The following is a 16,250-nucleotide window of genomic DNA, read 5'->3' as shown; positions in this document are numbered from 1 at the left end:
ACCCAAATCTCCTCCCTTCCCTCTCATTGGTCCTCCCAGCATCCTCCCTTGGGCAGGCTCTTTTGTCTTATGGTTAGTTACCAGCTGTAGCAGTTGCCAAGTGCTCCAGGAACCAGAAGCAGGCCCCTTAAAGGGGCTCATCCTTGCTCTTCCCAATCTGCCTAAATTCCCCTGACTATCCCACACTTCCAGTAAAACTAAGACTGATAAAGACACAGAGACTTGGCACCCTGGGGACACCGTAGAGCCTGCTACAGCACCCCTTCAGATGGCCCTGCAGCTGGCTGGCTAGCTGGCAGGTTGATGACTCCCAGGACATTTCCCAGAACAGAGCTGGCATGTGTGAGTACAAGCCTACAAGGATCTGATCTTTGGTTATCCAATCAGATAAGGAGAATAAACAGGGTGGGATGTGGCTCCATGTCTGCCAGGCGCTGGCATTGAAGCCCATTCTGTCACCAACAACACCCAACTCTACTCCTCCTGCTTTGATTGCTCTTGGCAGACTCTAAACAGGCTCCCAGGTGCTTCCTGGGGTTGGTGTGGAGAGAGCCTAGGATTGGGAGGCTCAGAAAGATAACACTACACCATCCTGGTTGTGGGAAGCCCAGCTCAGTGGGCCAACCACTCTTCCGCGTGAATCCAGAATTAGAATGTGCACAGGTGGGTGGGTGAGACGGGTCGGCAGTTCCGTGAGTGTGTCCCAGGCTGGGAGACTCTCCTCTCTGCTGTCGATGGCCACCTAGCCAGAAGCAGGAAGAGGGTGCTACCAGATACCACTTTAGACGTTAATGGTGGGAAAACCACCTAAGTCCATGAAATGAATCCCTTCCTCGTGTTAACGTCAGGCAGCAGCTCAGTAGCGGCCAGTGGGAAGCAGTGGGTTCTGGGAAATGACAGACAAGGTTTGAACCCGTTTCCTTACATACTCGTGTCTTAACCCTCGTACGTTTCACTAATGTTATCTTCACAGTCAAGATGGCAAAGCCTGAGTTCAAAGCCTGAGTTCAAATCCTCCCTGGTCTGAGCCTGTCTGTGTGGAAACTGAACACCTGGAAAGACTGATTATATCAGCAGCAATACTGGGGATTGGTGTCTTGGTTGCTGTAGCTGACTATCCAAGAGACTAAGAAAGAGGTCTTAAGAAATGGTAGTGTTCCTTTTAAAAATAGGTGTGATCTTTCTGAGAACTCTTCAAATTGTCCTAACTTGCAACAATTTAGCATTCCACAGAGTTTCTAATGCATTCAATTAAGAGATCAACAGAAAGGCTGCAGTCTGGACACAGCCGCCACTGTGGTACTCTATAATTAGAAACTGCTGTGGTTCACAGATACTCTACACGTCCTTAAGACTCTGCCAAGCAGGTAAGACACAGTGTAATTAAAACATTCTATTTATTCCGAGTTCTGTCCATTTAAGGCTTGTGAGCACTGAAGCTGGAGTGAGCTCTCAGGGCTGCAGGACCTGGTGACAAGGTTCCTATCCACATGAGCTGTGCTGCTGCTACTTAGAATCCATGAAGAAAGTTTCAAAGTCCAGATTCATGTCAGACACCAGGGCATCCACAAAGTCATCGATGGAAGGACATTTCTGCAGCATGCCTGTAACCAGAGCATCAAGACACTCATGTCAGCAACCTGAAACACCACATTCACACTGGGGGATGCTTGACTTCTAAAACCAGAGGTTGACTACGGTCCCACCATGAGAGGACAATTCATAAAGTCACAGGGACCATGTGACCCGAAGCTGCTCATGACTTTAAAGCATTTCACTTTTTTAAAGCAGCACCTGGCTTAGTTTAGGCCCAAATGCAATTCCCAAGAACTCTGTTTCTGTAGACATTACTGTCCACTTGGAATTACCAGACTGGATTTTTGAATTATTGTTGACCAGGCTAATTTAGAATTTAGGTAAGTTGAGTTTTAAGCACATTCTATATTCTTCAACCCCAATGAGGTGTTAATTCTTTTGTAGAAGTCTTGTATCTGAGTCCCTCCAGACTTCCCTCATTAGCAGAAGGGAAGACAACCCAGGTCCACAGAAATTCTGATGGTCCCAAGAGGCCACCCCAAAAGATGCCCCACAAATAAGACACATTGATGGATTCTGCTTCTGTGAAATTCAGAATGGGTCTGGGGAAAACCAAAGTCATACAGATGCTGTAGCAGTAGCCTGTGGAACAGGGAACATTCTGGAGTGATGGTTCTGTTCTCTAACTGGGTAACAATTCAGGTTATATTGGTGCTAAATTAATTGAATAGAACCTAACAGATGCCTAAAAATTTTTACCATTATCCAATACCAAATGGTCAGCCTTGAAAATATACAAACAAGTAACATTATACAGACTGAACAGGTGTACTTAGAAATACATGCATATATGTATGTAACAACAGTGGGAGAAAAAGAGGATTTGTAACAGAGCAAGAAGAATGTATGGAAAGGTTTAGAGGAGGAAGGAGGGGGAGGGAAGGAAGGGAGGAGGGAAATGATGTAAAGATATTATAATCTCAAAAAAAAAAAGAAAGTTAAAAAATTACCAAAAGAACACTTAGTTCTAAACTTGTGCCTTATAGAGGAGAAACACAATACTGGAAACCTACAAAAGTGTCTGTTGTCCACTCACTTGCCCACGGCACAGGTGAGGCTGGACGATGTCTCAGGAGGAACAAGACCGTGCAGACAACCGTGGGCCAGCGGAGCAGCAGAGAACAATCTCTCCATGATGTCCCCGCTGCAGCCAGCAGTGAGAGACCTGGGATCATCGCAGGGATGGTTGAAGGTCTAGACAGGAGTGAAGTCATTCTGCACGCTCTGTGCACGTGTGAGACACCGGTAAGTAAAAACTGCTCCCAATATACGGGGTCTACTAACTAGGCTGGCCTGGCTGAGAACAGGAATAGTATTTTCATTTTGAGCTACAGATTAAAGGAAGTGTTTCTACTCTTTCCAGTTCAGATTTCAACAGCCTCATCTTGAGAAATCGGGGACAGAAAATTACACTGTGATGCCTTTACTTGTACAACTTGGAGCACCACTTTCTCCTTTACAGTAAAACACCTTGTGTGGATGAAAGCAGCGACTCTGCGTGCCCAGCTGTGCTGTTAGTGCGGGCATCCTGGTCCCTAAGGCCACTCCAGGAGCATCTTCCGCACTGCACCTTCCAGTTGCAGGCGGTGCCATAGCAGGCGGGCAGCGGGGTAGAGCCTTCCCTGGGTTCCAGGTTTCTTGAAGCAGAGCCCGTTTGTTGGAGAATCTTTTAAGCATGATTTTCAATCAATTATTACACAATTTTCTTTTAATATCCGAAACATTTCTATAATTACATGGCTGCTTGTTTTTAATTAAATGACTGTGAGAGGTAAAACCATTTATTCAGAGCCAACCTACACAGGTATGTGTGACCCTCCTGTGTCTTTGAAGTGGTTCATTCACTTCAACTCAATAACCTGCCAGCGTAAGTGTGATCTGGCCTCATCCTAGGAAGAGAGATACTCAGTATACACCCTGTGCCAGCTGCCTGTCCCCCACCATTCCTGCACCTCAAATGGTGACCGTGGCAACGAGAGAGAAATACAAACATCTTGGGTTTTCCTTAAAAAAATCTTGTGAGAGCTAAATGGTTTGGTGATTTTGTCTGTCATGTGATTGTTGAAGATGAAAGTGCAGGAAGGGAGAACCCAGGGCTTGGAGGATCAGGAAGAGTAGCCTCTGGGTACACAGCAGTGCCAATCAAAGGACCAAAGAACACCCCAAGTGTTTTACAAGTATCAGCAGGACCTGATTCCACATATAGAATTAAAGACAAACCCAATGTTTCAGACACTTTCACAAGTGAGAAAAACCAAAGTTGGCTCTTATACTTATCGGTCCTGGATAGTTTTTAGTCAACACAAGCTAGAGCCATGTGGGAAGAGGAAACCCTTAACTGTTAAAAAGCTACCTTCAGACAGGCCTGTAGAAGAGTCTGTGTGCGGGTAGGTGGGAGGTGGAGGGCACTTTAATTCATGATTGACGTGGGAAAGCCCAGATCACCGTGAGGGGTGTCACTCCTGGGAGGTGTAAGAGAGAGAGAAACGAACAAGAACCTGAGGAACAACAGATCAGTAAGTACCTTTCCTTCAGTCTCTGCTTCAGGTCCTGCTTCTGGGTTCCTGCCTGGAGTTTCTGCCCTGACTTCCCTTCACAAAGGACTGCAGACTGAGGAGGAAATAAACTTTCTTCCCTGTGCTGTTTTTGTTTTTGTTCAGTGTTTCACCATAGCAAGAGAAAGCAAACTAAAAACGGTATCTATTTAACCTATCTACCTAAAAACTCAAAGAACACTTGGGTTTGGAAAAAAATGTTGTCAAAAATGTTCCCTTCGTCTTCAAGTCCTAGTTTGGAAAGGCTGACAGTAGCTCTGTAGTTTCTTGGAGACCCGACACAGGTCTTTGTGGAAATGAGCATGGGGATACGGATGCAAACAATTAAGGACTGTTCTGTTCACAGGTGAGAAGAGGAAACTGCCAATGGCAAAAAAAAAAACAAGGTCAAAATGCATTCAGACACACAGGGTGCCCATCAGTTTACAAAAGAAAACTGGGACTTTAAGTCTCACTAACCTGCCTAACTTCCAGGGTTAAACAGTAGCCAAGGAGCCATTAAGTAGGAACATTTTAACTTATTTTTCTTATTTTGAGAAGCAAACTGGCCAACAAAAGACAGCATAAGGCAGAACACCTGCAGCCTCGCTGGCCTACTTGTAGGTCCTTGTTTAACAACTTTGAAACATAGGGCAATTATTCTGGGATGAACTAAATGATTTATAATATTAAATGGATTCTAGAACTGACTGCTGAAGCAGGCAGGTTTCCAAAATGTGCCATGTGCTTCTCTCTAAGTGACTGTTGACACTGGGCTGGAAAGAGTGGAGGCAGAGATGGCTCACAGGGTACAGATCCGGCTGATGCAGACTGGGACGGATAGGGCAGCTAGAGAACAGCCATTCAAAACAGAGTGTGCACTGAGTGCCAAGCAGGGCAGTAAGAGCATTAACCTCTTGGCTTTTTTTTTAATGTATTTTATTATTCATTTTTAAAAATAATTATTTATTTTAATGTATATGGGTACACTGTAGCTGTCTTTAGACATACTAGAAGAGGCCATCAGATCCCATTACAGATGGTTGTGAGCCACCATGTGGTTGCTGGGAATTGAACTCAGGACCTCTGGAAGAGCAGTCAGTGTTCTTAACTGCTGAGCCATCCCTCCATCCCTCTAAATTTTATTTTTAATGTTTCTAATTGAATGGAATTGCAATGTGCCCCTTCCTGCTTTCCTCCCCCTAACTCCTACCAGTTAACCTCCCTTAAACCTCTCCCTTGTCCCCCTCCCCAACTCATAAGTTGTTAGCTTCTTTTGCTTTGATTACATTTATTATTCATATACATGCATATCTTTACGTACAAGTGTATACTAATAGGACTTGCTGAGTGTGCTTTTATTGTGTGTGTGGTTTCAAGAATGAGCACCTACCACAGAGTCGGACCGTTCAACCGGAGGAGGGGCCACCCAGTTCTCATGGTTGTTTTTTCTTGAACCCTGGGAGCCTGACTCTATAACACATGTACTTTAGGCACTAAGATACAGTTTTCATGTTCTCTGATTTTGTGCTATAATATCCATCCTAAGAGGGCCATGTTTAGATGACCAGCATCCTTTATGTGATAAAACGGACATGTGTGAGAAATTCTAGACGCCTACACCTTCTTGATGTTGCGCATACCAACAACCCATTGTTCTCAGCCAGGGTGCCCAGTAGATCTTGGCACCCACACTGCCGCTCCAGAAGCACACTAGGAGCAGTCAGTCAAATGCGATTATTTCAAAGGAGACAGGGACAGAAAAAACTGGTTTGTGTTGGCTGAGGAGCAACCTGTAATGGCCAAAATGGTTCTGCCCAGGCAGTGTGTGACTGGAATACTCAGAGACTGGAACAGACACTGGGTCCTTGACCCAAGGCCCCTTCCCATCAGGGCACATGTTGAATGCTAGTTTGTGGCTGGGACTGTGTGTTCTATGTACTCAGGGAGGAAAAGCGCCTAATAGTTCTGAGTTTCTGAGTATTTTCTGGGTGGCCTCATGTATCTGTGGCAAGTTCTTACAACAAAAGCTATTTATACATACATCTATACCTCACAAAGAAAAGTCCTTATTCACTCCAGGACAAGAGAGAGAGTGTACGTCCAAGCATAAGCACATGCCCATGACTTTACTGAGGAGTACGTATGTAGAGTAAGATCTAGCCAGATCTTTTAAAACACCAACCCAGTTGTGCCTGCACTCTTTAGGCCCTGGAGTGCCCCTTTGGGTGCACAGCTAATGCTGCTATTTGCAAACGTGGCTGAGAGCAGCTGCCTGGCAGCTGGCAATGTGTATGCTTCTGAACGAGCCGTCCCTGCAGAGACAGGACCTAGTCTGGCTCCTTTACTAAGTGCCCGAGGTGAAATGGTTTGTGTATGGGTTAGAGAATGCAGGGGATTACCAGCAATTAAAAGCATCAGGATTTGTTTAAGCCTTGAAAGAGAAGCTAAAGAGTTACATCTCCCCTTTGAATCTAGTTCATAGATTGTTCAACACCAAACAAAGATGTCCAATAAAGTAAATGTGTGGTTGTGTTTGATAAAAGTTCAGTGAAAGACAAAGGAAGATCAATGAAGAAGCTGTAAAGGGAAACTTTGTAAGGGGTTTTCCATATACTTGTTCATTCATTTTTGATATTTATGCCAGAGAGCCCAGTGTGAACTAAAGACTAACAAATAAATCACCTATAATTTATTAGGAAGACATATAAAAAATTCTGAGACTGTCTCATGGAAATAGTGGGTTTAAAAAGGTGAGACCAATCTCACTGGTGTCAATCTGGGAAGGCAGAGAGAGAGAGAGTGGCCAGAGGGTAGAGGGAGATGGCCAGGCTTAGTTCAGGAACACATTGAGGGGGGAAGGGCGGGGGTTGTCTCCACAGATGTGGGTCCTCCTAAAACTAGTTCTTTGCATATAAAGCCAGGGCAGGGGCATTTTCTGTCTGTGGGCTTTACAGTTTGTGGGGGTGGGTGTGAACTCCCAGGAGACAGAAGGCCCTGGAGTTCTGTATCTGGAAGACAGGCAGATGACGGCCTGATAAACCAGGAGAGCCAGTGTTCAGAACAAGCCCGCAGGGCAAATAGCCCACAGCACCTTCACAACTCACAGCTGAAGAGGCACTTCCACCTCAGCTGATTAAATTCCACCAGACCAGTTCCTACTTGAGCAGTTAGGGACAATCTGGGAAACTGATAGGAGCCTCAAGCTCCAAAAGGAAAAGACCTATTCCTATTGTGCTCCCAGGCCAGCAGGCCAGTTATAAAAATCAGCCCAGGAGCTACCATGTAACTACAGAGGTGCTGTGCAGGTGTGAATGTGCGGTTGAAGAGGACTTCTCTGGCATCACCTGGCATTCTGTAACTTAAGATGTCGGTCTGATTCTCCCCTTCTGACTTGTGTACGTTTTTTCTTTTGAAACATATGGGAGAGGAAAGCAGAGAGGAAAAAAAAATACATTCTTCCTTTCCTAAATAGACTTTGGAGGTCTCTAAGCAATGTATTCTGACAGCAGAGTGAACATTGAGAAAGTCTTGGATGGGCAACTGGATGAGGGTCTCTGGACCAGGCTCCTGATGTCCGTAAGCCTCCATCCTGCTAGGAGGGACCCGAGGAAAGACAAAAGTGCTGGCGTTTAACAGGCTCAATGCTTATGAAACTGGCTTGTGGTCACCTACCTTGCTAGACTGTTACACAGATTAAATAAAGATAGTGTTTAGTGCAGGAAAATGCTTAGTAACTGGTGGCAGTAACCCTCAGCCTCAGGGGTCTGAAAACCTGCTTCCCAGGTCAGGAGTTGATAGACAAGGCCGCTTATTATTTTTGCACAGGCTGAATTCCAGGACACTGCTCTGTGATTAAGTATTTAGACTATTACCACAAAACTTACGGTCACAAGCTAATTATCCAGCTCATGAATCATTGCTTATTTTACTTTTTTCTGCTTCTTGCCATCTGCTTTAAAAAAAAAAAAAAAGAGAGATAGCTAATGCTTAATAAAGCAAACAAATGAGGGTGTTACTAAAATCACCCCAACTGCTGGCCTGATAGAGCTATATTAAGGTTTCTTAAAAACACATTACTGGGGTGATGAAAATTTTTGGAAATAGACCCTGGGGACAATTAGACAATATTGTAAGTACAAATCCTTTTGAACAGAATGCTGAATTGGCTAAAATGGTGGGTCACAGATGGCTCAGGTAGCACACGAATGAGGATACAAGTTCAGATCCTCGGCACGCATAGAAAAGCCTGGAGCAGAGACAGTGGCTCCCTTTCTGAATTGCCAAGTTTTAGGTTTATCTAGAGACCCTGTCTCAAACAATGAGATGAATAGAGAATGAGGAAGACAGCTAATATTGGCCTTGAGCTCCTGTTCATGTGTGCACCCCAACCCACAAAATCACACACAGCGATTTTATATTGTGTGTACTTGACCACAGATGAAACCGAAGATATCAGAAGCGCTCCCGTGCAGCATCTGGGTCATCCGATGTGGTGGTCTGGGTTAAAATGCTAACCAGAATCTACAGAGAAGCAGATTACCTGAAAGAGACTCAGGAATTCATAAGGAGGACTGAAACTCATCCTCAACACCATGACTAATTCTAAAAATCCTCTGTAATAGTTAATGGCTATTTTTTATGCCAAAATAATTATATGTGCCAAACTCAGTTCAGACCAATTGCAAACGATAGCTACAAAGGCTGCCTGACGCCTGAAAGATGTTTAGCAACTTTTATGAGATTGGAATTCCCATTCCAAGTCTGTCTCTCCCAAGCCCCAGGCAACTGTGTGGCTCTTCCCTACTTTGAAGTTCTTCCTAGCTAAGAGGCAGTGGCTCCCCACACCTATGGCTGAGGGTGGATCCCACTATCTCCCATCAGCTCCTGAGGAAACTGCCAGCAAGTCAAGTTCCTCCCTTCCTTGGAACTGATAGCTGGCTGCTCTCTCAGCTACATTAGCATCTGTGGCTGTTCAAACAGGCTGCATCTCTGAGCTGTGCTCAAGCGGAGCCTCTGAGAGAAGCTGGCCAGCAAGCACAACCCCAACGTGTGCTGTGTGCACACTTGGGTCTCATGTCATCATCAGATAGAATCATTCTACTCACAGTTACATTTCTGGGTTACAAAACATTTTGCTTCTTGTACATCAATGTCTTCCCGAGGCCAACGTGCCCACACATTAAATAAAGACATGCCACACCCTCTTAAAAAACTCAGCACCCGTGACAAAAAACTAGCAAACAAACAAAAAAACCAAAAGGAGGACTCAGCCTTGAGAACGCAGGTGTTCCCTTTTATTTCTTCCTTCCACACAGCCCTCGGCTATTTCTGAGGCTATGCTGGGTGAATATGTGAAAAGGAAAAATGAAGGATTCTATTTACTTGGCTATTGTGCCACCCGCCTTCATTTACTGAAACTCTGTCATAATCCTTGTGCTCCCAGCTCTGGATCTGGTGTCCTGACACATGTCCTCACTTACTCCTGGTTAAAGCTGTTCAAGAAAAGGCGGTTCCTGCCAATGACCACGTTTAAGAACTGTGTCTTGCATTCATACTTGGCAGATCTGACTTTACTGTAAGGTCATTTCCCTGCTGGTAAGGCAAGAGAGCTGTATCTTTTGTAGTTGGTGTACCACTTCGCAGACCCGTCTCTCTGAGAGACTCGGAGAGCTCGACAGCACCAGCTTCTTTAGCCTCAGCATATTTCTGATGATGCAATTCAATCACCAAAAATTACAAAGGAATGAGGGAAAAAAATACAGCAGAACATGCAGGCAACAACTTCCAAGGCAAAGACTGCCTGGTATAACCTGAAAAAGACGCTGAATGAATTATCAGCCCGCGAGGATGAGTCAGTGCCCCAGTTGAAATTCAAGTTCTGCTTATGCTACCAGGTGACCTCGTGCAAGTGAGTTACTAAGCACCCTGGACTGTTCAAAGAATTAAACAACAAATGCAACACACACAGCACACACAAATCAGAGACCCTGAACACATGCTTTTAGCCGTAGTTGCTGCTGCTGTTCTCATCACCCTTGCTACTTTTGTAACTCTCTCCTATATATTAAACTCTAAAACATAACGTCAGACCATTTGCTAAGACCCAACAGAAAGCATTAATGCTTGCAAAAAAAAATATACAAGAGTATATATTATTTTTATGGAAATTTCATGTTAGTGTGAAATGTGTGTGCATGATGCCGATTTCACAATCTAAATTCATTATCATTACTGTTAACCCAGAAGAGTTCCCTTTTAGACACCTGAGAGACTCATATACGGGAGAGTGTGCTGACCGCTGAAGGACATTTTCCCATTTTGATGCTCTCGGGCAACATTCTCAGCAGCAGATGGCTAGCAAATGGCTTCAGTATTTTTTAAAGAATTCTTTTTCTTTTAATTGTGTGTATGTATGTGGTGGATCTGTGTGTATGTGTGTGAGTTCGGGAGCCCCAGGAGGCCAGAGGTGTTGGATTCCCTGCGCTGGAGTGACAGGCAGTTCTGGGCTAGTTGTCATGAGCGCTGGGAATCACCTTTAGGTTCTCTGCAAGGAAAGGACGTGCTCTTTACTGCTGAGTCAGCTCTCAGCTGCTCGGTTTCATTTCTACTCTAACTGCTGCACACTTGGTTGTAGGAGAGTGTTCCCAGTGTTGTACTGGTGGATCCTCAGCACCAGTCCACTCAGAAACTCAAGGCCTCAAGAGTATTGGGCAAGAAAACTGGAACTCCAATCAGAGCGCCAGGCAAGTGACACCTGCTTTTCTAATGTGTTGTATGGCTACCGTCCACATGCATGGCCCCAACCTCATGTTAAGAACGACAATGGGAGTGGGGTGTGTCTGTGCTGGACAGATGGCTCAGTGGTTAAGAGCTTACAATCATCTGTAGTAGGATCTGGTGTCCTCTTCTGGTGTGTCTGGATACAGAGAGAATGTACTCAACATACATAAAATAAATAAACAAATCTTTAAAAAATATTTAAAAAAAAAAAGAATGATAACTGGAGCCTGGCCCAGTGGTGAACAATTTTAATTTCCACACTTGGGAAACAGAGGCAAGTGGATCTTAGTGTGAGAAAAAGAGACCTCAGTGGGCAATAGTGGTGCACACCTTTAATCCTAGCACTTGGGAGGCAGAGGCAGGCAGATTTCTGAGTTCGAGGCCAGCCTGGTCTACAGAGTGAGATCTAGGACAGCCAGGGCTACACAGAGAAACCTTATCTCAAAAAACAAAAACAAAAACAAACCAAAAAGAGAAAGAGACCTTATCTCAACCTGTGCCCCCCCCCCCCCCCCAAAAAAAAAACATCTGGAGGCTAGAGAGATGCTCTAGTTGGTAAAATGTTTGCCAAAAAGCACAAAGATCTAAGTTTAATACCCAGGACCTTGGGGTACGTAAAACCTGGGAATAGGGGCATGGGCTTGTAACCCCAGCAGTGGACAGATGGGCACAAGAGGGTCCCTGGGGCTTGCCAGTCAGCTACTTAAGCTGGTTCAGTGGAGAGCTCTTGTCTCAAAAAGTAAGGTGGCAATGTGACGAAGGAAGACACCTGACAATGACCTTTGCAACCTCACTTACTTTTACAAATTCACACACATGTATATATACATTCATAAACATACAAAGAATACCATATGTACAAACTATTTTTTTTCTTTTTGTTTTTTGAGACAGGGTTTCTCTGTGTAGCCCTAGCCACTCTGTACACCAAATGGACTCGAACTCGGAAATCCGCCTGCCTCTGCCTCCCAAGTGCTAGGATTAAAGGCATGCACCACCACTGCCCAGCCTGGCTCAAACTATTCTTAATGTCTTATGATGTTCCCATTAAGTAATCAATCCATGGAAATATATTATCTATGTGCTATTTTGAAAATGTATACACACATCTAAACATGTTTTAAACAGTGTGTTTACTTTTATTGTGTGTGTGTGTGGGGGCGTACACCATGGCACATACTTTGAGTTCAGAGTACAACTGTGTGAAATTGGTTCTTTCCTTCTACCTTTATGTGGGCTCAAGGTTTTGGACTCAGGTCAGCAGGTCTACATGGCAAGTGCCTTTACCCATTGGAGCCATCTAACCAATCCTACCCATAAAGTTCTGAGAGAGAATTTCAGTATGTAGTCCAGGCTGGCCTTGATTCTGCAAATACTTCTCTGTCTTAGCCTCTTGAGTGGTGGAATTATAGATGTGTACCATAATGTCTGGCACTTACATTTTTTACAGAGGACATAATGAACATTGGTATTCTTTTCTGGTTGAATTTGCTTGCCAGAAGCTATTTAACTCAACTGGGGATATCTCAGTTCTGAAGTGAAGCTAAACTCTTTTCTGAAATGTTACACAAAGTTAGGGGCTTGAGCAAATTTATATATCAAACAGAATATGAATGCAACAGCTTACTGTAATTCAGAAGAACTATCAAAGGAAGCAACAACTACTAAAAATTAGAAGTGACAAGTGAGCTGAAGAAGTCAGGAATGAGGGTGTGACTTCAAGAAGGCAAAGGTGCCCTCCTGAAGTCAAGGCAAACCAAGTGCCACTGACTGTCTGGTGTTGCAGGGTATGTGATCATGCTGTGAACCCTGAGATTGTGGTGTTTACCAGAACATCCTGTTTTCAGTTGTGGTATGGCCCAGTCCTTAGCACATATGTTTAATTCCTCTGGCTGGAGTACAGATATGCCCTTAGTAGACACCTTTAATCCCAAACAATGAAGGTATGGCTAGTTTATAGAAGGAAGCATCCATGTTTGAAAGTGACATCTAATTGGGCAGCAGATAAAGTGATAAAATCAGAGAAAGATTTGACAGAATAGGATATTCCCAACTCTCAGGAGAACAGCCAGGAAAAAGAGGCTATTTAATAGAGCACAAGGTGGGGGGGGCAGTTTTATCAGGATAGTTATAGAGAGACTGGTTGCAGAGAGAGAACAAGCTAGATGCAGGTGAAGACAGAACAAGCTAGAGAATGAGAAGAAGCCAGAAGATTAGAACATACTGCCAAAGTTAGTATGAGGCCAAGCAGAGCAATTCAGTCAGAAGCCAAAAGAGAAGCCAGACTGAATCAGTCAGCTTGGAGAGGAGTTTGAGCCAGAACAGCTGAGTTGAATCAGCCAGCCTGAGTCCAGAAAACTTGAAAGCAGAAAGCCTCATGCTAGCTCATACTTTGGGGGATATGAGGAAAGGGGAATACTTAGAGCTGTTGCTGAGGAGCTCCTCCCCTGGCCTAGGTGGAAATGGGTTATCTAGAATTCATCAGGGTCTTTGACAGCAACATAGATAGCTAGTACAAACTTTTAAATCAGCCTGTCTTCAAAAGCTAGGGCATCTGGCTGTGATCTTCTGCAAAGTTTTCTCAGGGTGTCTGTGGACTGTTGGTGGCTATTGCTCCATCAGAGCAGACTGGCTGGCAGTTAGACTGACAGCTCTTTTGCTCTAGAAAGCAGGGCAGCTGAGGAGAACCCAATCCCTGCTACTCAGGAGAGTCAAATGGCCCAATTCCCCCAACAGAACTTTCTTGTTTACAGAAAACAGACATCAGAAGGGGGCACTTACAAAACAAACAAAAGCATCATTTGTTAACACAGTACCTTCAAACAAATGTTAACACCCAGGCAGCAGGGAGAAATGGCTCCCCTTCATTGGTGTCAGTCTCCAAGGTTCAGTTTGTGATTGCTTAGCCCCTGTACTTGGGCAGGACATCACAGTGGCAGGAGAGGGTGGTGGAGGGTGTTACTACATGGTACCAGAAAACAGGAATAAACAAGCCAGGATCTGGGCCATCCTCCCAAGGAACCACCCTCTGTGACCTGCTTCCTGCAGCTCCTCAAATAGCACCATCAATCAGGGACAAAGCATGCAAACAGGAGCCTGGGGCAGGGGGACCATTTAGTATTTTAATCTTAAAGTCACCTATTTAACAAATCTCTATGATCTCACTGAGTCATAGAATAGGGCTGTAGATGGAGCATGATGTCAGTTTAGAACTCAGACTTTACTGAGGGCAGAGACCATGATAAGCCCATCTGGTGAACATACATTAACACCAAGTCAGAGTAAACAGGTGGTTTACTCCTGTAAAAAGGTGGTTCAGAGGTAGGAGAGACCTCTCTTACTAAGAAAGAAGTGCAAGAGAGTCTATGTAAACTTCTGATCAACCTACCACAAATCATCAGAATGATTTATATCTAGTATCAGTTTTCCTTGACATGATAGAATTTTTAAAAAGCACTTTATCCTAGCCAGGCATGGCAACAGACACCTGCATTCCCAGTTCTCAGGAGGTAGAAGGATCAACCTCCAGGCCAACTTAGACTGCACATTAAAACCTAGGTAAGAAACAAAACCACTATCACTGAGCATCTTACCTCTTCATGCTTAATCTCTCTGTGTGAGGGGGTTTCCTAAGTCGCTCACACTCCAGGGCACGCAGGTACTTAGGAGCCCAGGCACTGGGCCTCTGAGCATGTTCTGGCATCTGCCTCCATCCCCGGGGGCACAGATGCTGGCTCAGACAGGCAGAACTTGTCATATGCTAATGCTTATCTCTTCTTGAAAATTCCACTTGATTAAAAAAATTAAAAAGCAAACAGACATTAAAAAAATAAACTTTGGAATACAAACCACGCATGCAAAGGCAGCATGTGCTATTGAGCCTGCCAGCTTCCTGCCACAATGCCAATATTTGGGGACTTATCAGGCTGCATGATTAAAAGTTAACTGCATATTTTAAAAACTGGAAATAATAACTACTAATTTTCCGTGTTAAAGAACATATAAAATGTGTTTCCTAAATAGCCACACCTATATTTTGACAACAGGGGAAATCAATCAAGCTGGGGTTGTGTAAGAACTGTTCACTTGGCTATAGTTCCTTGCCTGTTGTCATGTTTGTCTTGTACAAACTACACCAGCAGCAAAGCCGCACAATAAGCACAACTGGTTATGTTAGTTAGGTTAGTAACTGTCTTCTCAGACAAAACCAGAAAAACAATGCTCAAGACCTGGATGATGCATTGCCAAGGCACCAGATGTACAATTTGAGAAAATGTGCCATCTTGTCAACAGGCACTGTGTAACTAGGAATTGACCCTGATTTCTGGAAAAGTAGGTTCCCACTGCCAGCACTGTCTGGACAGAAGGGCTTCTAAGAGCAGGGCCATCTGGGCTCCTTCAGCAACACAGGGGTTGAATCCTCTTGCTTGACGTTTCTTGCTCTGAACCCCACACTGAGACCAAACCACGAGGCCTCAGAGCTGGCTTTGGGTTCTTTGTCCCCACTGTAGCATCTACACATTACACTCTGCTGGCCACCGTATCCCATAGTTCTCAGTTGCTAAAACAACATGATAATCTCTCCAGGTTAAAGCCTGGAGCTTAAAAAAAAAAATCACCACAACATCTCACTCCCTCACTCCAATGCCAAATCCCAGGACACGCTGAGAACATTTCATGATTATTTTTCAGTTTGTTTCTTGCCCTCCAAATGCCTGTTCTCCTGGCACCCATCAGTGTGACAACAGCCAGAGGGTTAACTTAACCTTTACCATGGCCCTCTGCTAAGGCATCTGTCTTTGACGGCAAGGGACCCTATCAGAAGTAAGTCTGCCTTCAACATGGTCTGTGGTTCCTCAGAGTCCTCAAACAAATGCCTGAAGTCTCCACAGAGTCTGCAGAACCCTGGACAACCTGGTGTTTCCTCTTCCTAGCTGCACTTATATCACATTACTCTAATCTCACCTATGTGTCTTTAGACCCCCTCTCTCTTTACATCCCTTGCCCCCCAAGTCTGTGTTGGTTAGAATATGCTTGGTCCAGGGAGTGGCACTATTAGGAGGTGTGGCCTTGTTAAAGAAAGTGTGTCACTGTGGGCTTTAATAACCTCATCCTAGCTGCCTAGAAGCCAGTCTTCTCCTAGTTGCCTTCAGATGAAGATGTAGAACTCTCAGCTCCTCCTGCACCATGCCTGCCTGGATGCTGCTATGTTCCCACCTTGATGATAATGAACTGAACCTCTGAACTGTAAGCCAGCACCAATTAAATTTTGTCCTTATAAGAGTTCCCTTAATCATGGTGTCTGTTCACATCAGTAAAACCTTAAGACATTCTCAC

At 44.5% G+C, this 16,250-nt stretch overlaps 1 protein-coding gene across 1 annotated transcript in view; it reads right to left on the bottom strand.

The window, feature by feature from the left end:
• Nucleotides 1–1,378: 1,378 nt before the first annotated feature.
• Nucleotides 1,379–16,250, bottom strand: part of Mipep (mitochondrial intermediate peptidase) — a 109,131-nt gene continuing 94,259 nt past the window's right edge. Inside the window, exon 19 of the mRNA XM_031361632.1 lies at nucleotides 1,379–1,604. Coding sequence (XP_031217492.1) covers nucleotides 1,507–1,604 — 98 coding nt within the window. The 3' untranslated portion in view covers nucleotides 1,379–1,506. The remainder of the gene's footprint in view (nucleotides 1,605–16,250) is intronic.

The sequence above is a fragment of the Mastomys coucha genome, unplaced genomic scaffold, assembly GCF_008632895.1.
Source record: "Mastomys coucha isolate ucsf_1 unplaced genomic scaffold, UCSF_Mcou_1 pScaffold9, whole genome shotgun sequence".
Lineage (NCBI taxonomy): Eukaryota > Metazoa > Chordata > Mammalia > Rodentia > Muridae > Mastomys > Mastomys coucha.
This window is presented reverse-complemented; position numbering and strand designations above follow the sequence as displayed.